Below are 21,594 nucleotides of genomic sequence, written 5' to 3'. Positions count from 1 at the left end.
GATCTCCCCCTCAAACACTCGTGCTGTAGGGTGACCTCAACCAGGGCTGCCGCCAGCCCCTATCCCTCTTTGATAGAAGGCTAAATAAACGGTTTGTTGTTGGGGCGGTGAGTTTAAAGACGCGGCGTGGACCATAGCGTGAGAAAAGCCACTCCGTCACATGTGAAAGCAGCTTGAGGTACTTTGGGGAAGTCAGGCGTAGTATGACACAACACTTTTTATGTGCACTTCATTTTGTGTCCCGCTAAAGCAAATCATGCGTCTACTTCATATTTCTTGCTGCTCTGTACCGACATTCCTAATTGTCTTCACTTTTAACTCATTCAGGAGCATGGACATTCATACTCAACTGAAATCCCAGCTTTAAGTGCCACTAACATGCATATTTGTCAAGTATGTTTTTGTCAGGTTTGTAAATCCCTGTAATAACTGACAGCTCCCTGTAGATGGCAACGTTGCATCGGTATGAATTTAAGAAGAGCATAGGTTTTAAACTAGAAGATAAAGATTAGGGTGAATCTTGGCTTGTCATGTCAATTATTAGGGAGAGAAATGTCAACATGTTGGATGTCAGAAGCATCTCATTCAAACAGAGTATGTATGTATGTATGGTATAAACAGAGTTGTGGTAATGATGACAGTTCATCAATTAAATGCGAAACAGCATGTAAAAAAACTACATGCTCTCAACTCGACCAGTGCGGTGAGTCAGTATCACTCATGGTTTCTTAGTTGTACTGTATATCTGTTAATATATTATTATTTACCAGTCATGTTTGTGCTTTGAGGTGTCACAAAAGCAAAAATCTTTGCGTCAAAGTTTCGCATCACGGAAAGCTCATTTTCTGAGCTTTTAGGTAAGAAACAGGTCGCTTTGACCTATGTTCTACTGTTCATTCCAAAATAATGGAAAAGTTAGAAACAAACTTTTTCTCATGAAAGAAGGGAGTCTACGCTTTCTTTTGAGAAGTTCTGTTCATATGTTGTCACTGAACACAATATTCTATGACTCATGTAAGATCAGTCAAAATGCTTCAAAGCAGCAGGCAATGTGGGAAACTCACTTTAAAGTTCTAATTACATACTATATACTATATATATTTATAAACTTATATTATAATTCCAATATTTGGAAGCAGCAGCACGGTGGCACAGCTGGTAAAAACGTTGGCCTCATAGTTCTGAGGTCCCGGGTTCAATCCTGGACCTGCCTGTGTGGAGTTTGCATGTTCTCCTCGTGCCTGCGTGGGTTTCCTCCCACATTCCAAAACATGCAACATTATTTGGACACTCTAAATTGCCCCTAAGTGTGATTGTGAGTGTGGCTGTTTGTCTCAATGTGCCCTGCGATTTGCTGGCAACCAGTTCAGAGTGTACCCTGCCTCCTGCCCGTTGACAGTTGGGATAGGCTCCAGTAAACCCCCTTGTGAGGATAAGCAGCGAAGAAGATGGATGGATATTTGGAAGCTTTGAAAACAGTTGGCAATAAATTAGTTAATAATGTTGGAAAACTGCAAGCATTTTTTTTAGTAGCAAACCCCTTTTTAAATTAATTGAACAGTATTTTAACAAACCGTTTTCCTTGATTTTTGACTGAAAAAAAAACTGTTATCAATCAATGAGTTTTGTTTATGTAATAATATGATGACACGATTATACATTTAAGGTTTCACAGTCATCACACTCCACAGAGGGAAAATCAGAACTACATTGTGGACCCCAACAAAAAAAAAGAGTTTGACATCGTAGGTAAAAGCAGTCAATCGGATATTTAAGTAAAAGCAGTGAAGCGACCTTGGGTGTCCTTTTTCTTTTTTTCCCAAAACGGGTGCATAGGGCAGAGAGAAGCTTTTATGAGTGAAGTTTATAAATCTTCAGTACAAGGCGACATACTGCAACGCAGTAAATGTCAAATGTTCACCCATGCCAATTATTACATTTTGGATTGAAGATAGAACAGCATGGTGAAGCATGTGGTTAGCCTCAAAGTCAAAGGTTCTGAGTTCAAATCTTGGCCATGTGGGTTATTTTTTAATTCTGAGCATGATTTCCTCCTTCCTTCCATGAATAGATGATTAGAGAGTTAAAATTGTTCATAAGTGTAAATGTCAGTGTGAAGGGTTGTTTGGATATAAATCCTGGTAGCGTGTAGTTTGTGTGGGATACCCAGAGAGACCCTTTTTCTCCCACTCTGTTAAAAACATGCGTACTGTATATGTTTAATGGAAGGCCCTACAATATATTGTCCGTAGACCTGAGTGTACATGTATATTGTGAATCGTTGTTTTTCTACATTTAACCCGTGATTAACTGGTGACCAGTCTAGCGTATACCTTGCATCTCACCCAGTTTGATACCCTAATAGGATACACTGTAAAAAAAATGGAGGCATCCATTAAAATAGTAACTGACTGCATGTTTCTATCATCCCTTCTAGCTCTAGAATACAGAGAAGCAAAGACAGAAGTGCCTTAAAGGAGAGAGTGAAAGAGAAGAGTAACGTTGCGCAAATTTGCATCGAAGTAGAAATGAGTCCATTAAAGAAACAACGGGGGCGATCTCCTTTGTCGTCCCGAGGCCGAGGGGGGCGAAGGCGAGCGGGCGCTAAGCCTCCTATTGAGAAGGACCCAAAACGAATAAAGCGGGAGTCACCCGGCAAAACAACACAGAGCACACCCAGCACTTTCTCCAAGCAGAGCCCACATGCAGCAACCGACCTTCACAAGGAACTGACAACAGACAACAATGCCTCCAGGAGGGGAGAGTGGACCGAGCCAAGGAAAGCGGTCGAGTCCGCCGATAAAGATGCGGTAACAGATGTGACGGCGTGCCGAAGCACGTCCATAGACTCTGTAGCATCCCCTACCTCCCCTGCCACGCCGCAAAGCACGGCCACACCGCCCCTGGCTTTCAACCACAATCCCAGCCCGGCCTCGGTGTCTAGCAGAAAAACAGCCACATTTAAGGCTCGCGTTCCCAAAAAGAAATACACGTATGAGCACTTTGCCAACAACGCCACTCCTCCCACCATCCTTCCTACCTCCAGCCCTGCACCCACAGGCCACACTTTCTGTAACAGCAACAGCAAAATCGGTGACAGTGTAAATCTGACTCTGAATAATCTGCGGAACTGCAACAATGTTACTCATACAATTAACAAAAAAACAGATGCTACTATAAACACTATAAAAAATAACACTAGCATGGCCAATATCAGTGTAAATAGCAAAACTAATGCATACTCAGGTAATCAGTCATCAGTACAATATGTGACCAGTAAAGCCACAGAACATAATGGGGCTCTCAGGACTGTAGCCACCATAGAAAAAGAGTCCCAGGTGGGGGAGAATGAACCACAGGGGACCCCCAACTCAGTGCACTCTTCCTCCACTGACACAGCCAGTGAGCACTCAGCTGATCTGGATGTGATAGATGCAAACGGACCAAGCAATCGAAAGACCCCCGCCCCTTCGCCGAACTTGCTGCCCAAGGGAGTTAGTGACACAGGCGGGCTTGCTGAAGCACTTGCTAAGGGTTTGAAAAACCAGAGAGTGTTGGCTCGCCAGATAAGGAGCTCCATGGAGAGCAGTGTCAGCACTACAGTGCAAGGCGGGTTCAGGACAAGCAAGTCTTATCCCCTGTCGCCGGTGTTCAGACCTGGTGTGGTGAGGGGGGTCAGTGGGGGTACTGTTGAAGTTCAACTCCAAGGAAAGGACACAATCGTTAAATATCCTTTTAATGGTGGAGCAATGATGACACCGTCAGGATCTGGGGTCATTGTAGAGTTAGTTTTAGATGCTCCCCCACCCGGCATGTCCCCTGTAGCGGTTAGTACCAAAGTATGTGTACCCTTTGGTGGAGAGGAGGGGGGGCCTTTGCTGTACAGAGAGGGAGTTGTCTCTCAGGTGGACCCCCACCCCGGCGTTTCGTTCCCCTACCAGGTGGTCCTGATTGAAGATGGAGCGACCGTGGGCATTGACACTGGCCTTCAGGAGGGAGGAAAAAGTAAACCTCAAACCGTATGGGTTTCCCGACAGAGTCTGAGACTGCTCACCCCTCCTTGGGATGTCCCGCAATTTGAGGGTGAGGGCACGCGGGAGAGACAGCGGGACAGGGAAAGAGAAGAAAGAGAATGGAGGGAGGAGATGGAGGTGGAGAGAGAGGTTTGCCAGTTGAGTAGTGGAATGGGTGTACTGGGAGGGGGAGCAAGGCTGAGCCATGGCTTATCTCATCAAGGGGTTGCCACGGGGCATCCCTATGGAAACGTACATCCGCCTCCTCATACCTCCACTGTTACATCTAGTGGAGGGGCCACCACGGTCTACTCAGACAGAGAGAAACAGAAACAAGTCAACATCCCAGAAGAAGATGTTGAGGTATCTCGTTTGAACATGTCAGGACCACCCAAAAAGAACTCGACTATGTCACAGCACAGAAATATAATTTCCAAGTCCAGTAACTACCACCCATCCTCACCTCACCTCTCTGTGGTGAGAGGTCTGGGCTCCCCCCATTTCTCCACACTAGCAAGCCCCCAACCTCCTCCTTCACCTGCCTTACTCAGTTCCGAAATGAACAGCACTCCACCAAATCTACCTCCAACAAAGATCACTCCCGCTCAGACCCAGACACAGTTTTCCATGGGGGGGACTTCGTCTACCTCTTCTCGCTCCAGAACGCCCCTCTCGTTAGCTCAGCAAAAATACAAGAAGGGTGACGTTGTGTGCACCCAGAACGGTATCCGTAAAAAGTTCAACGGCAAGCAGTGGAGGAGGCTGTGCTCTAAGGAAGGCTGCATGAAGGAGTCTCAGCGACGTGGCTATTGCTCCAGACACCTTTCCATGAGGACCAAGGAGCTGGAGGTTGCTGGAGGAGGGGAGAGGACTGGAGGGGGGAGCAGCTCAGGGACAGTGACACCATCTGACCTGCGGGGCAGAACAAGCAGTGAGTTTGAATGGGATGATACGTCGAGGGAGAGTAGTGAAACAAGTAGCAGGGGAGACTCCAGACCACGCTTGCTCCTCCCCTCCATCCTCCCCCATGACCTGTCGGCGCGCTTCGACTTCGACGAGTGTGAGGCGGCTACTATGCTGGTGTCGCTAGGCAGCTCCCGGTCTGGTACGCCGTCCTTTTCTCCCATCTCCAATCAGTCCCCCTTCTCCCCTGCCCCCTCTCCATCACCTTCCCCACAGTTTGGCTTCAGGCCAGCAAACTTCTCCCCAATTACCGCCTCCCCGGTTCTTCAACACCGGCGGCACAGGCAGCCAAGCGGCACAGGGGTAGGAGGGGGAGGGGGCAGCAAGTCAACGACCCCAGCCGGGGGAGGAGAGCGGGAGAGACACACTTCAGGCATTCAGCCGTCATTCCACAGCAACCTGACGTTTACGGTCCCGATGAGCCCCAGTAAAAGAAAACCAGACGCACCCCCTCCACCGCACCTCCCTCTGCCCCTGCACCACCACAATTACACACCTAAGACAGAGCTGCAGCAGAGCGATCTCAACAACTCTTTCAGGGTACTGTCCCCGCAGACACCAGCGGCGCATTCCCACACACCCACCATCTCGCGGCTGAGGGTAGCCACCACCCCCTCCTTGAGCAGGTCCCCGTCCTCCACAGCAGCCTCCCCTCCTCCTCTGTTAGTTTCCCCGACACCGCCGTCCCCTCTGACCCCCGATGGAGGACCTCATCGCGTGGTCCCTGTGTCCCAACAAAGCTTGCGTGACTCTCCCGTCATTGTGAGGAATCCTGACGTTCCGCTGACAAAATTCATTGAGTGTCCCTTAGGAAAAGCAAGTGAAAAAGAAGGAGTGGTTGAACCTCCTCTAACTAAAGATAACGGCATAACCACCTTCACACCCCAACCAATTTCTGGCCTCCAGGTTCCCGTACCCATCAACGCTGCAGCAGCCACAATCCCCAATGGGACCGTCCTTTTGCGTAGTCCAGCACCAACTTTGCTATTCGTGTCCCCGTCGCCGTCCTCTCTACCCACCGCCGACACCCCCACCATTGCCCCCCTGCAGGCCATCTCGGTCAGCGACAGCACAACCGCCACAACCCCCATTCCATGCAGCCTGGACAGTTCCGGGGGAAGAGTGGAGAACCGGGGCTTTGAGGGCGGGGTGCAGCAGCCGGTGCCCTGCCACCCCTCCCCAACGGCGCTCCTGCCCCTCATCCTACCTGTGGAGAGCCTTCATCCCGCACCGCGAAAGGACATCATCATGGGACGGCCTGGCACAGGTGAGAACGCTTGCATTTGTGTTGATTAGTGTGAGGTCAGGGACAATCACATAACAAACATGGTCTGGAATGGATTATGTACACAATTAAAAAAACAATAATAATGGAAAATAAATGACATAAAAAAGGTAATATAGAAAATTGGGACATCAATGGACTATCATTTGTTGCAAATGTTCCTCATCAGTCAGAATGATTACAACTAAGTAATTTTGGATGAGACAAATGATTGAATAATTAGAGTCACTGACGACGATGTGGTACACATGCCTGTCTTTGGTGTGGGCAGTGTGCGATCGATTCCCGGTCAGTGATGCTGTCGATATCTGCCTTGCAACTGATTGGCGACCAGTTCAGGGTGTAGTCTGCCTTTTGCCCGAAGATAGCTGTGATGGGCTCCAACTTTCCCGTGACCCTTGTGAGGATAAGCGGCTTGGATAATGAATAGATGGATGGATTAAGTAATTACAAAGGAATTTCAGGGTTACGCCAAACTGTCAAATTTATGTATTACAAAAATATTTCTCTTTTTCAATATTTTTTTTGATGTGCCATTTTATAAGACAGTCCGGCACAATAATTAGTAGCTGCTTCATTAACAGCTCTTGTTTTCCTTCAGAACTCATTGGGATATAAACCAAAGACAACGTTACATGAAACCACTGAATCATGTTCACCAAAATGGTTGGAACCTGAGTATCAAGGACACACTAAAAAGAAACAAAATAATGTCACTTTGGGGGAAAAGTCAGACTGGTGGTGCATTTAGGTTGCGATGGGAATTTTCACTCATCATTATTGTATTTCTTTTATTATTATATAATTATTAGGACTATTTGTATGAAAAGTACTGCAGTTTTTCTACAGATTAAAACCTTTCTGTAGAGTTGTTACTTTGCTAATTACATTATGAATTGATTATTGTAACTTCATAACTTTTTCAGTATTTTTAAAACTTAAAAAAAGTATTGATTTCTTTTACCCTTACATCTCAGGTAATTATAAATATGCTACTATCACCCTCAACACAAATTCTTAATCTGGATAAACATTAATTTACAAGTTCAACTTCATAATCATTGCAGCGTCATATCCAGTTCACTCATATCATATCAGATGATGTCCACAGTATTGAACCACAAAGTAGCATGCTTTCAGAATAACTGTCACATAAGCCGACATGCTGTCGTCCCATATGCCATCCTTCTTGCGTGTCACGCCAAAACCGATGGTCATGTGACCTGGGCGAGCACCTGCGATTCGTTACACGGGCCTAATACTGTAATGATGTCCCAAAATTCAACATACTCGCTAAAACGGCACTATTTCAGTAGTTCTGGTTTCCCTCACACGGTAGTTGTCCGTGACAATCTTATAAATGCCTCATGATTTCATCATGTTATGTTACATACACAATTATTTAACAACAATTTGAAATCGAAAGTTATGTAAAATAGTGACAATCAATTTAATGTAAATACTAGTGTACCGTGTTAAGAGGGGATTTATTGAAACAAAAATTGCTTGTAATTAATTGAAAAAGTGTTTTTATTTTTGTTGCATTTTTGTTACAGATTTTCTCACAAAATGAAAAGTATGTAAAAGTAAGTAAAAGCATGAAGTAGACACTTCATTTGTCTTAGTGTGTCACAAAAAATGATGTGGCCGGGTTGAGTTCAACATGTGCCTCACAGTAGATGCACGAAAATAGTCTCACATAATTTATTTACTGTGCATTTTGAACTGAGATTGACGGAATAAAATAGACGGTGTTTTTGTGGGGGATAAAACGTGTTCCCCAGGATGTGCTTTTACAACGTTATGTATTTGAAGTAATTATAGGTTGATGTCGGTGTGGAAAGATGGTAATGATCAGACAAAAAATAGAAAGTTAGAAATCAGTGTTAGAGACTCGAATCCAAAACACAAGCAAGCACTGGATTAGAAATTAACATTTCACGACAATAGCACAAGTGTCTATGGAAGATGCCTTATGTAGGCCAGTTAAGGAGCAGCTTGTTGGTGTTGATTTACTGTTTTGATGGCTGGGAGACAAAATGGGGTCTAAATCCTTAAGAGAAAAAAATAGAAAGAAGGTGATGGCTCAGAGGAGTAAAAATGAAGCGTGCGTGTCAATATTTTGCCTGAACATGACCGACAGGTTTATTTCACGTGCAAATCCTCAGTGTGTATATTTGTTTTCTTAGTGACTCATGCCACGACGTAGTGAAACCATGTGTAGGCAGGTACTGTACATACCTAGGTGGCTTGAAATCTAAAAATGCACATTTCTTATGTGTCTTCTTTGTATTGTCCTGAATTATTTTATGTCATTGCTTCAAACGCTGCAGTGACATGCTCCAAAAAAGAAATGTTGGTCCCTCACAGCAACGCACATCACAACGAAGAGTTAGGGTTAGGACATATCTTTTTATTTATTTTTTTTCATACGTTAGCAACAGGAATTAGTATATGCAGGGAGAACCGGGCATCTATTGGGGGTAAGGTGCTACTCCTGCAGGGAGGTTTTTCTTTGCACTAACGTATTTTTATCGTAATATCAAATAATATTTCTCATTATAGTTAAAAAAAAAATAAACCATTTAGAAATAATTTATGACAATTATTTGAAGTAACTAGCAATTAATAAACAATATTTTGTCACTGGCCAATGAAAAGATTGTATCGCCAGATTTTTTTTTTTTAAAACCTTCTCTTAAAAGTCCTTAAAAACAATCCTTCCTTTTTTTACATCTGCAAAAATTCTAATTAAAGTTTGAATATTAAGATACATTGGTGCATTTAAATATGAGCTGTTGCTTAGATGTTTTTTTTTGTTTTGAGATACCAACACAATTTCAGATATGAGTGTTTGGTGACAGCAAACTTCACAATATTTAGCCACCTTCAATTCACATTAAATTCCTTGCAGTAGAAGGACAGTATCAGTTTGGAGCAATAATACACCCTTAAATTGTGTTACCAGATGCCAATAGACCCCACAGGTGAGGAGGAACAAAGAAAGAATACATTCGGTGCAATTGTGCTTTTTGCTTGCATCTTTCACGTTTGCAGATTATATAGAGAGGAAGCATTAATATTTTAGTGTTGGGAAAGTTTGGGAACCACTGATTTTGGGGATCAATATGTCATCGAAGCAACGAGACCCAGCCCTTGAACAATGAGTCCCTGCAATTTAGTAGCACAGAATACTGATACAAAAATCCTTTGCTTCACTTTTCTTCCTTCACAGTTCCACTACATTGCAGATTTTTATTGGAGTTGTTTCTTTGGAGTTGTACAATATTTTTGTCGTCCATTGCTTTTGCTCCCTCTCAGTATACAATTGAAGACGGAGGGTTCCATACACTGTGCAAAAAAACAGATTTCATTTTTGTCTCTCACTGTCTGAAGTCAAATCAGAATAAACCTATTTAAGGTCAGTCAGGATCACCAAAATTATTTGTTTTTTTAAAATGCTACAACAATGAGAAATAGTCATTTCGTAGAGAATTTCATATTCTTCTTTTCCTTTCAGCTTGCCCCATTAGGGGTTGCCACAGTGTGTCATCTTAGATGAACGCATATTTGTTTGGCACAGTTTTATGCCGGACGCCATTCCTGAAGCAACAAAGTCAAACGTTTACGTACATTTTCTTAGTCTCGAGTAGCATTCCCTTTGAAGTGCGTGACTTGCGTCAAACATTTTGGCTAACATTCCACAGGCTTCTGACAGAACTCTGCTGGAATCCATTCCGCCTGACGGTCAGTAACTGAGTCAGGTTTGTCGGTTGCCTTGCTCTCCAGGTCAAAAATGTCCATACACAAATCTCTTTAAAGAACATGGGGAAGCCCAGATGATGAGGTCGTGGCTTGGGATGTTCCTGATAGGTCAACTGACAACATGTGAATTAATTGACGGGACAACTGGGGCTTTACTTAAGGTCACATCTAAAACGTTCTGCTTCCTTGTTTGAAATCATGGGAAAATCAAATAAAAATTGGCCACGAAATCAGAGAAAGAATCGTGAAGCTCGACAATCTAGCAGTTATTTTACTAATTACAGTGTGTTTCTTTTGTAACAGAAGAAAATTATCTTGAGACACCTTCTATTTTCTCTGAAACATTTCGCAATGCACACAGATGCACTGCTGTCATTAAACTCCACTTTAAACTTCAGCTTTACAGATGCCATGCGTGCGATGTGTGGTATTCATGATGTCCACTGTAACATATTGTAGTATTTGTAGTTTAGTAGTACTAAAAAAGTAAAAAGAGGTGGCTTGTTGAAGCGCAATGTCTATTCTTTCACTATGAATTCCGGTATGGCAGATAATTAAGTAGAGGCCAATGCTATCTGAGGAAATACAAAACCGCATTATATTTCTATTACATTAAAGTATAACTTTTCATATAAAAAAAAAAACAGATAATGAGAGAACAGAAGGTGTTGTTTCTTTGAAGTGTGGTATATTTTTCTGTGTTTTTGCTGGTGTTCAATGCAGATTAATTGGGGCATGACATCCAGTGGAAGGGAGGTCACTATTTGAGGAAACAACACACGAGGTCTTGTTTTCCACGACTTACAATGTATGACTTTTCATACAAGATTCGAGTAAATTCAGTCCACATATGTAGATCACAGCCGCCTGTACAATTCACTTCAAGCGGGCCCCTTCGGCCTCCCGTGTGAACACACGTCTCACCGTATCGAGGCGCGCGACTGTGACAGAGAAGTGGACAGGAAGGGGGGCGCTGTCATTTTGAGTGTATGCTCCCGCCTCACAGCCCCTTTTATACGGCTGAAAGGACGCCGAATGGATAAATAGCGTCCTTTTGTGTCGGATCACGCATGGTTGCCCGTGTGCATGTGCCTTTATTTTGACGGGCTTTGAGCGGTCGTCACGTATGTGGGCGTTTTTTCTTCTTCTCGGGATATAGACTGAGAAATGCAGCGTGAAGCCTCTGCGTACGTATGGAAAGCCGAGGCAAAGAAGCAGGACTTGCAAGAGTGTGTGTGTTGTGTAGGTGTGTCATATACTGTTGCAGTGTGCAGTTCGCCAAGCAACTAATGGCAACTACAGCAGGGGTCATCGATTGGAGGTTAACAGAAAAACAGCATGCATTTTAATTCTGTCCCAAATATTTTTTTCATCACTATCAAATAAAGTATCTCAAACAATCGTGTAGTACAGTACTGTATTCCCAAAAATATTTGTTGTAGATTTGTCACACTAAACTGAGATGAAAAACATAATAAAAACTTGCAGTTAAAGAAGGCTTGTTCAAAAACACTTTTACTCATATAGATATAAAGGTTATAACTGTTCCTCAATTGCATGAAAATAGAGCAATAATTATGAATTAACCAAACAAGTCACTGATGGTGTAGTGGTACAAATGCCTACCCTTGGTGTGGGCAGTGTGGGATTGATTCCCGCTCAGTGATGGTGTCGATACCTACCCTGTGACTGACTGGTCACCAGTTTAGGGTGTAGGCTGCCTTTTGCCCGAAGCTACCTAGGATAGGCTCCAGCTTTCCCGTGACACCTTGTCAGGATAAGCGTCTTAGATAATGGATGGATTGCTTGGATATTAATGAAACATAAACTGAAAAAGTTCATTTAAAAATTACAATATAAATGAGAGTTTTACTACTTGAAGAATGAATATCATCCAGAAAAACATTTGATATATTTATTGCTGTTTGCTATAAATAAATATATATATATATATATATATATATATATATATATATATATATATATATAATATAGATAGATAGATAGATAGATAGATAGATAGATAGATAGATAGATAGATAGATAGATAGATAGATAGATAGATAGATAGATAGATAGATAGATAGATAGATAGATAGATAGATTTTATTAATTCTGTGTTATGAATGTATTTTCTACAGTAAAAAAAAACAATTTTTCTATGATGATATATTTGATTTTTTTCTTGACACTTATGTAATTTGTAATGTCCAGAAGTTAATACAATAATTGTAAATAAGTTAGTTATAAGTTTTAAGAAATAATGTATATAAATATATATATTGATATATACATATGTATTTTTAATAGTAATAAACAATTTTCTATAATAATATGAATGTTCTTGACACTTGCTATGTAATTGCTAATGTTGAGAAATTAATAGAATAATAATTATACACACACAGACATACAGGCATACTTTTCAAGTCAAGCACATATTAATATATATATATATATATATATATATATATTTTAATCATAATATAATATTTTCTTTACTCCTCTAACATTTATTTTTTCTATATTCAAGCACTTTACAAAGCCTTATGTCTGATATAAACAATGTGAGCTTAACTCTGCTTGCTCAACTTGTAAAGCTTCTTTGAAGCAGCTATTTGGTTGACTGAATTGTGTCACTTGGGAGGAGTCACATTGGGCAAAATTTGGTGGGAATAAAAATAAATAAATATAGTTCTTTTGAACAAAGTGCCTGAAAAAATAAAAATAAATTGAGTGAATATTAAAGACATTGCGGAAACGAAGTTAGAACGTTATCTTAATCTTAATTACTGTGTTCCCTAACAGGTCTTTGACATTTTCTTCTTCCAAAATACGACATGATCAGATTGCACTGAAACTTGGTGCCTTGGCCTTCTTCCCTCATTGCTTGGTTTCCTCGCCCACACCCACTCGCTCTTCTCCCAAAGCTTCTCTGAACAAAAGATTTTTAAAGAGTCGTGTCACGCTGGAGTAGCTACAATGCATGTAATTGGTCAGTGCGTACCTACTCTAAACGCTGGTTAATTTACAGGCATTTTGTCAAAATAATCTAATAGCAGCTCTTCGTCCATGTAGAAAGGTGTCTTGGTGCCGGACCTTACAACATAATCCAACTCATTTCACTCACTGTAATCAAATGTTTAAAATAATTCCTCTAATACTCAAAACCTTCCTTTTATGCGTGTCAAATAAGCCGTTGCACCGTCGTACAATTTACGCGTCATCTGTCATACGTGTATGTGCTGGCCCATAACACTAATGAGTCAGTAAATGTCTTCTCCCAGCTCGCCATAAAAACAATTTAAAAAAAAACACAGAAGCACGCAGAAATACAATTAGCAGCAAGGTGAGGGATGAGACCCTATTTTACGGTGTGTGTGCGTGTGTGTGGGTGCGTGTGAGTAAGGGTAACCAGGCGTCAATCACAGCGTGCTGGCTGGAGTGTCTGCGAGCACCAAAAACGTCTGTTGCCATGGCAACAAAGCAAACATCCTGCTAATGAAACAGTGACATAACATGGAGGCAATAAATACAATGTTGTGTATGTGTGGGTAATCTGATGACATGGGCTCACAAGTGTGGGTGTGTAACGCGACAACACGTGAGGGAGGATTTTGGAGGTGGGAACTCTATGGCCCATCTAGATTTTTTTTTTTTTTCTAAATGTTATCAAGACCCCAGAATTTGTTAGAAATTGAAATGCCCAGTGATGGGAGAAAAGTTGCCCACCAGTGATGTAGATTTTTTTTTCTCCCAGTCATTAATGTTTACTGAATTCTCAATATGACATTTTATATTATTAATACAAATTTCACCGTGTTGGAAGTTTGGAGAGCGTGTTTGCTGGACTTAAATGGGGTACACATATACTGATAATTGATCTGAAGTTGAGCGTTTTCATCACTTGATCAAACAGCAAAGGCCTGATTATAGGATGTCTTTGAAATATTAGGCAAACCGATTATCCTGTGATGAGGGGTGTGTTAAGAGTGATTTGCATCTTGTCCCTGATCTTGACAGTGGCTTAAGACGACTGCACACACACTGACCGACAATTAGGTTTCATTTCAACATTTTTCCGATTAAATCCAGCAAGGCCCAATTACCGAATGGTTCTGAAAGATTATCCTGAGTGATTACACTGCGGTTTGATGTGTGTCCAGAGTAACCTTTTTCTTCCTTAGCTTGATTAGGGCTAAAGCGGGGTACACACATATCAACAATTGGACCTAATTTGAGCTTTTTTTCTACTTATGATCAAAGTCAGCAAAGGCCTGAACGTTACATAGCTCTGAAAGATTATCCTAAATGGTGTGGGGTTTCTTGATAATGATTTTTCCTCCTTGAATCTCCTTGGACAACTGACAGATGTAAAGTAGGGGACCACATAGCAACAATCGGGCAGAATTTCCGATCAAAGTAAGTACAGTCAGTACAAAAAGTATTCAGACCTCCTTAAATTCTAACACTTTGTCATATTGCAGTCATTTGTAAAAATCATTCATCTTCATTTTTCCTCATTAATGTAAACACAGCACCTCATATTGACGGAGAAAAATGAAATTGTTTAAAGAAAAATTGAAAAATCATTCACCCATTAGTGTTGAAACCCTTCGCTGTGACACTCATATATTTAAGTCGGGTGCTGTCCATTTCTTCTGATTGTCCTTGAGATGGTTTGATACCTTCATTGGAGTCCAGCTGTGTTTGATTATACTGGTTGGATCTGACTAGGAAAAACACACATGTGTCTATGTAAGACCTTAGAGCTCACAGTGCATATCATACCAAATGAGAATTATGAGGTCAAAGGAACTGTCTGAAGAGCTCAGAGACAGAATTATGGCAAGGCAGAGAACTGGCCAAGGTTACAAAAAAGTAATGCTCCAATTAAGGTTCCTAAGAGAAAAGTAGCCTCCATAATTCTTAAATACAAGACGTTCGGGACAACCAGAACCCTTGCTAGAGCTGGCCATCCAGCCAACCCAAATGTGGGGAGAAGATCCTTGGTGAGAAAAGTAAAGAAGAACCCAGAGATCAACGTGGTTGAGCTTTATGGAAGAGTGGCCTGAAGCCTCTCCTCAGTGCAAGACACATGAAAACCCACATGGATTTTGCTGAAAAAAACATCAAAGGGACTTCAAGATGGTGAGAAATAAGATTATCTGCTCTGATGAGACCAAGATAAAACTTTTGGGCCTTAAGTGGTATGTGTGGAGAAAATCAAGCACTGCTCATCACCTGTCCAATACAGTCCCAAAAATGAAACACAGTGGTGGCAGCATCATGCCGTGGGGGTGTTTTTTAGATGGAGGGACAGGACAACTGATTGCAGTCAAAGGAAAGATGAATGCCACCAAGTACAAGGATATATATAAGTTTATTTCAAGTTGTCCCATTAGCGTAACATCTCAGATGAGTGCTCATATTTGTTTGGCACAGTGTTTACACCTGAAGCAAGGGAGTAGAGGCCCCAGTGAGATATGAACTCACAACCCTTGGTTTACCAAACCAACGCTTTAAGCATTGAGCTATGGGGCCAAGGACAGGGAAATATCCTGGATGAAAATCTTCTCCAGAGTGCTCAGGAGCTCTGGGCCGAAGGTTCACCTTCCAACATGACAATGACCCTAAGTGCAGAGCTAAAATAATGGAGTGGCCTCAGAACAACTCTTTGACTATTCTTGAAAGAGGAAGCCAGAGTCCTAACTTAAACCCAATTGTGTATCTCTCTAGAGACCTGAAAATGGCTAGCCACCAATATTCATCATCCAACCCGAGAGGATCTGCAAAGAGTATCCACAAATCCAGTTGTGGAAAAACTCGGTGCATCATTCCCAAAAAGACTCATTAGCTGTATTTGCTCCAAAGGGTGTTTCTATTAAATGTTGAGCATAGGGTCTGAAGATTTATGGCTGTGAGATATTTCTGTTTTTCTTTTTTAATAAATCTGCATAAAATTCAACAATTCATTTTTTCCTCTCAACATGGGATACTGTGTGTACATTAATGAGGAGGAAAGACAGAACTTGAATTGATGGGTTAATGCAGTAACTACCCTAACTACTACTCCTGTCACTACTAGTACTACTTCTTTTGCTTCTTCACATTTTTGAAGCATTTTGGATGCCCCACAGCACTATGCTGCCCCTCACTGGTCAGTCTTTATACCACGACAGACAGTTGGTTTAGGGTAGACATTTTTGATCGCCTGTGGAAATATTTTTATGTGTGGTATGCTGTGTTTGTTATCTTGAGTACACTACGCAATGAAAGAGCAGTAAGAACACACTCATTTTTTCCCAGTCAATTATGTGGCCTCACATTTTAAAAAATCAATATAAAAGGTATGTGTGTAATAGTACTTTAATTAATTTAAAAAAAAATTGCATCTTGTGCCTAACAAAATGGTGCCATATAATTTCTGCTCACCATTATTTTTTTAAATCAGTAATAATACTGTTTAGTAGGACATTTTTACCTCATTTTGGAACGTCGCTTTCTTTTTCCTCAAGGTAATGTTCAAAATTGCCTCTTCACAACTCCTTCTCCTAAAATTGTGTGGAAATTGCAACATACTCTTTTCCGTGTCACTTACACAAACACGACACGCCTCACCCACTTTTCGCCACCATCTTCGGAAAAATAAAGGTTCGTGTTTTCATTTTTAACTCTTTACTCCATCGCACTGCAGTGGTGCCGCCTCCCCCCTTTCCTCTGCTCTCCTGCTTTCCTCATCCTGGTCTACCCGGATACGGATACCCGGGAATAACGTCCCCACTCCCTCCGCCCGTGCCCCACACATTTTACATAACGCTTTAAAGCCCTTGCATATCCTCACTGGCCATGGCAACAAGCACATCTGGATATCTCGGGACCGCCCCCTGCCCTCTAAAAGACTTTTCCCGCAAAAAAAGTCATTTCAGATTAATCCTGAAACACTCTCAGTATGAAGGTTTTGCAAACTTTTGAAAAACCATTTTCAGGGCCTGACATAAAAAAAAAATGAAAAAAATGTTATCCTTCTAATCTTGCATCTTTATTTATTTATTTATCATCATCTTTTTGTTGCACCACACTATAGTCGGTCCAATGTTTTTGGTGCGCACATCTTGTTGGCCATTTATCTGCATGCAAGTAGCGCCCCCACATGGCCAAACTAGAGAATTGCATTTGCAGCAGTGATGCTTTATCTTTTGGGGAAGAGGGGGGTTCTCAGGACACTTTCAGGTTCTCCCAACAGTGTCTGGTAACTGTCACGTGTACACACTATATAGCACATTCTACAGCAATAGGACGCCTCTTTAACTTCTCCTGACAGTTGGTCAAATTGTCTCTTTCAAGGGCTTGAGGTTCGGAGGTCCCCACAAATCAGGGTGTTTTGTTCTGAGTCAGGTGACGGACAAGCGAAGTCCAATTCGATACGATAGGTGGCAACGGGACCCGGTGATGAGACCTCAGGTGACTTGCCGGATCACTGTTGCCACGGTAACTGCGAAGGACTGCCGTATGTGAGTTATAATTGGACCGAGTAAATGGCGGGCTCCGGGGAGGGCGGAAGACGAATTCAGGCGAGAGTGAGATTGGAGGGGAGGGTGATGGAAGGTGGCAGTTCGCCTCAATCATGGCCAGCTGAGGTAACGAGTGGGAGTAAAAGTTTCTCAGTCATGTGGTCCACACACACAGACACTTACACACACGCACACACACACCAGGCTTGTGATGTGTGTCCAATGCTAGAACACCTCCACACGCTCCAATCACAGGAACACCGAGAGTTTGTAAGGCTTAGTTGAAAGGGGCGAGGAGTTTTTTTCATTCATAGTCAGCGATTACTACTTTGATTTGTACCGCTTATGGTAGAAGGTGCTCCATCCATCTTCTTTGCTGCTTATCCTCACAAGGGTCGCAGGGAGTGCTGGAGACTATCTCAGATGTCAACGGGCAGGAGGCGGGGTACACCTTGAACTGGTTGTCAGCCAATCGGGGGGCACATCGAGACAAACAGCCGCACTCACAATCACACCTAGGGGCAATTTAGAGTGTCCAATAATGTTGCACATTTTTGGGATGTGGGAGGAAACCGGAGTGCTCGGAGAAAACCCACGCAGGCACGGGGAGAACATCCAAACTCCATACAGGCGGGGCCGGGATTGATTGATTATCCTCAGAACTGTGAGGCCATCACTTTACCAGCTGAGTCACCGTGCCACCTGCCTAAGAATAGTTCCGTAGTATTTCATTTTTATGTTCAATATGTCCATCCATTATCTGAGCCGCATATCCTCACAAGTGTCACGGGAGTGCCAGAGCCCATCCCAGCTATCTTTGTGCAGAACGCAGGGTACACCCTGAATTTGGTGCGAGCCAATCATGGGGCATATGGAGACAGACAAGAGTTGCACTCACAATCACACCTAGGGTCAATTTAGAGTCTCCACTCAATGATGTTGATCATAATAATGGAAAATAAAATGATCTGATCTGGTTGTGGGCATCCAGAATATTTTAAACTACTGCTACTAATACCAGGACAGTACAAAAAAAGAAAAAAACTGGAGAATGGTGAGTAAGGAAGTTGGTGTATCTGGTAAGTATTTGTTTACAGCTGAAAATTGTACTTTACTATGAACCAACCTAGCAATAGAATTAGCTACACATTATACACACAGTCACTCACTCTGTTGCTGTCTCTCTCTTTCGCGTGCACACACACACACACACAGATGCTGTGTATTTGTCATGAACCAACGGTGCGGAGCCGGACCCAAATGCAGGAGTCCGAGATAAGGGCATAATGTTAAGCATAGTTTTATTCAAAGCTGAGGTCATACATGGTGTAAGCAGTCCGACAAGGCAGAGGCACAACAACGCTAGGCTATAAGAAAAATCCAAAAACATGAAGCGAGGTCTGATGACTAGGAGGCAAACTTTGAAACATGAACTAAAACGGGACTAAACTATGGTGGCACAGAATCGCTGTGACAAGGATAGCTCACACTACACTTTCTCTCGGTGGTGAAGATACCTGCCGGCAGTGAACGCAACTCACTAAGTCAAGGCAACGAACTGGCAAAAAAGCTCCTTTCTCCTCCCCGCCCGTGGTGCGACCGCACGCACCCACCTCCCCGCCCGACCCACCCCCTACATTGAGCACCCCTGACTTACGTACTTTATGAAGTTATTATGACGCAGTATTACATCATTGGACGCAGATTTCTAGAATGTTCCTATAAGGACGAGGATACCCGTTGACAGCTTTTTATAAATACTGCTGGTTTCGGCGGCACGGTGGAGCAGCTGGAAAGTGTTGGCCTCACAGTTCTGAGGTCCCGGGTTCAATCCTTGACCCTGCCTGTGTGGGTTTCGTCCAGGCACTCCAGTTTCCTCCCACATCCCTGAAAGATGCAACATTAATTAGACATTCTTAATTGCCCCTAGGTGTGCCCTCTATTGGCTGGCAACCAGTTCAGGGTGTACCCCGCCTCCTGACCCTTGACAGCTGGGTTAGGCTCCAGCACTAGACTAGTTGAGGAATCAACGTCAACATTGACCCCCAAAAATAGATAAATAAAACTTACTTTATTCTTTCTCTTTTAGTGAGCGAGTTGGATGGTGTGTTGTTAATGCGTAATCAATGTCTCCCTTCATTCACATGAGCACAGCATGAAATTTTCGGTGACATCTTCGGGTTTCTCTTCTTGCTGTCCTCCTAAACTGATCGCAAGCCATACTTTAAATCAAATGGTATTTTTGGAACTATGTCCACCTTTGTGTTTTTAACAACAACAGTAATGTAGGCTCGACACGGACCGTTGATGTCGGCCAAATAAATGGTTTAGAACGCTAATGAGGCGACATCCAAAGTCAAACTCCCAATGGTGTCGAAGTATAGGTTATTACTCATGAAATGACTCTTGTCCACCCAAACTGCTTGGTTGGAAACTAGTAATCCAGACTGTTGTGGGCTTGATCAAGTACTTCAAAACCTGTCGAGGTTCTGATGCCTGGCATGTTGCACTGTGATAGTATAAAACGTACAACTGGAAATTTGGACTTATCTATACCGTGAAAACTGCTAAAAGTCATTTAAAAACCAGCGATACTGCAGACTGCGAATGATGAACTGCAATATCGCAACACTGGTAAAAAGTACACCAGGAACCTCCTTCATTCGGAACATCACGTTGCGACATCAGTCACTCTCGTGTCCTCGGTTCAGGAAGCCTCCAATTTCTGCCTCTGTTTGTGTTTTGCTTCTTGTTTGGCTTTTTTTTTTTTTTTTTTTTTTTTATGCTTATTCCAAAAGTGGCCTGAAAATGGGGTGTTCCATATTTCTTCCATTGCCATTATTTCCTATGGGAAAAATAGCAATGGATTGTGTGTTTGAGTCCATTTTTTTTTCTTTGCTGTGGTCACATACAACTTTATTTCCTCTGCCAAGTCGGTGGTGTTTTCATTACCAGTGATTTAATTAGCTTCTTAGTAAAATGAATAATTAAATAAATACAAAATGATTTTTTTACATCCTAACTTATTGTTTTACAAATGTAAAAGACCCCACGACACAAGGAACAAAATGGCTTAGTGTGTGTTCCTACTGTTGTTAATTCACAATACGCCACACACCTAACCAATATCTTGGACGACTGGTAGTCTCGTTCCCCCAAAGAAGGGGATGAAAAGTCACTCTTAACACACTCCACAGTCCACACCAAAGGATAATTACTTTGAATAACCGTTTAAGAAGCATCTGATAATCGGGCCATTGCTCACTTTGTTTGCAAGAGTGGGAAAAGGCTCACATTTGTGTATGCATCTTTAACTGATTCCCACAAAACAGCTGGGGTGGGGAAATGGGCCAAGGGAGCACCCGTTAACTCTTGATGCAGAGCATTATTGTGAGACAGGGCTTTTTAAAAAATATCCTTCATTTCTTAGTTAATAATGCATGAATCTTAATAACAAAGTGCAAGTGTGCAACTTGGTGCTGAAGGGGTTAAGCATTTTTACAACAGATGGCAGCCTGCCAGAGTCTCTTCTAGCATCTCTGGTCACATCTCAAGCGCTTGATGGGCTTACCGTAATGGAGACCCCTCCCAGTATTGTATTTGTCTGGATGTGCTAGTTCAGCATGACTCATGCTTCTTGCTCGCAATGCTCAAGTTCTGTTCTCCCCACACTTTTTATTATTGTTCCCTTTGTCTGTGGCCTACCCTTCCTCTGTTTGAGAGAACTACTGTTTTCACAAATTCTGTTCCTCTTCCACCTCCCTCCATCCATGCTTCCCCTGGTGAAAATTACTCTATTTTTACCCACCACTCATGGACCGTTTCAACAGTTTCCTTCTGTTTCCAGCGCCCTCCTCTTTCCCGTTGGCCTTCTCCCACCCCTCACGCGAGCCTGTTGCATCAGAACGCCTCGCTCTCTGCTTTGGAAATGTCCATTTGTGTACAGTACAGTTATTGGAATGATATTAGTTGTGCAAAATTACATCATCGCCTCCCTTCCCTTGGCTGTGTTTTATAGAGCAATTTGCTGCCTGTTGAACTAAATATTTTCTGG

General features: G+C 42.4%; 1 protein-coding gene across 1 annotated transcript in view; it reads left to right on the top strand.

The window, feature by feature from the left end:
• Positions 1 to 21,594, top strand: part of cicb (capicua transcriptional repressor b) — a 58,742-nt gene that overhangs the window by 10,439 nt on the left and 26,709 nt on the right. The window contains 1 exon segment of the mRNA XM_061819674.1: positions 2,438 to 6,243. Coding sequence (XP_061675658.1) covers positions 2,529 to 6,243 — 3,715 coding nt within the window. The 5' untranslated portion in view covers positions 2,438 to 2,528.

This window comes from Syngnathoides biaculeatus, chromosome 5 (genome assembly GCF_019802595.1).
Source record: "Syngnathoides biaculeatus isolate LvHL_M chromosome 5, ASM1980259v1, whole genome shotgun sequence".
Lineage (NCBI taxonomy): Eukaryota > Metazoa > Chordata > Actinopteri > Syngnathiformes > Syngnathidae > Syngnathoides > Syngnathoides biaculeatus.
The sequence above is the reverse complement of the archived record's forward strand: the minus strand, read 5'-3'. Positions and strand labels throughout refer to the sequence as shown.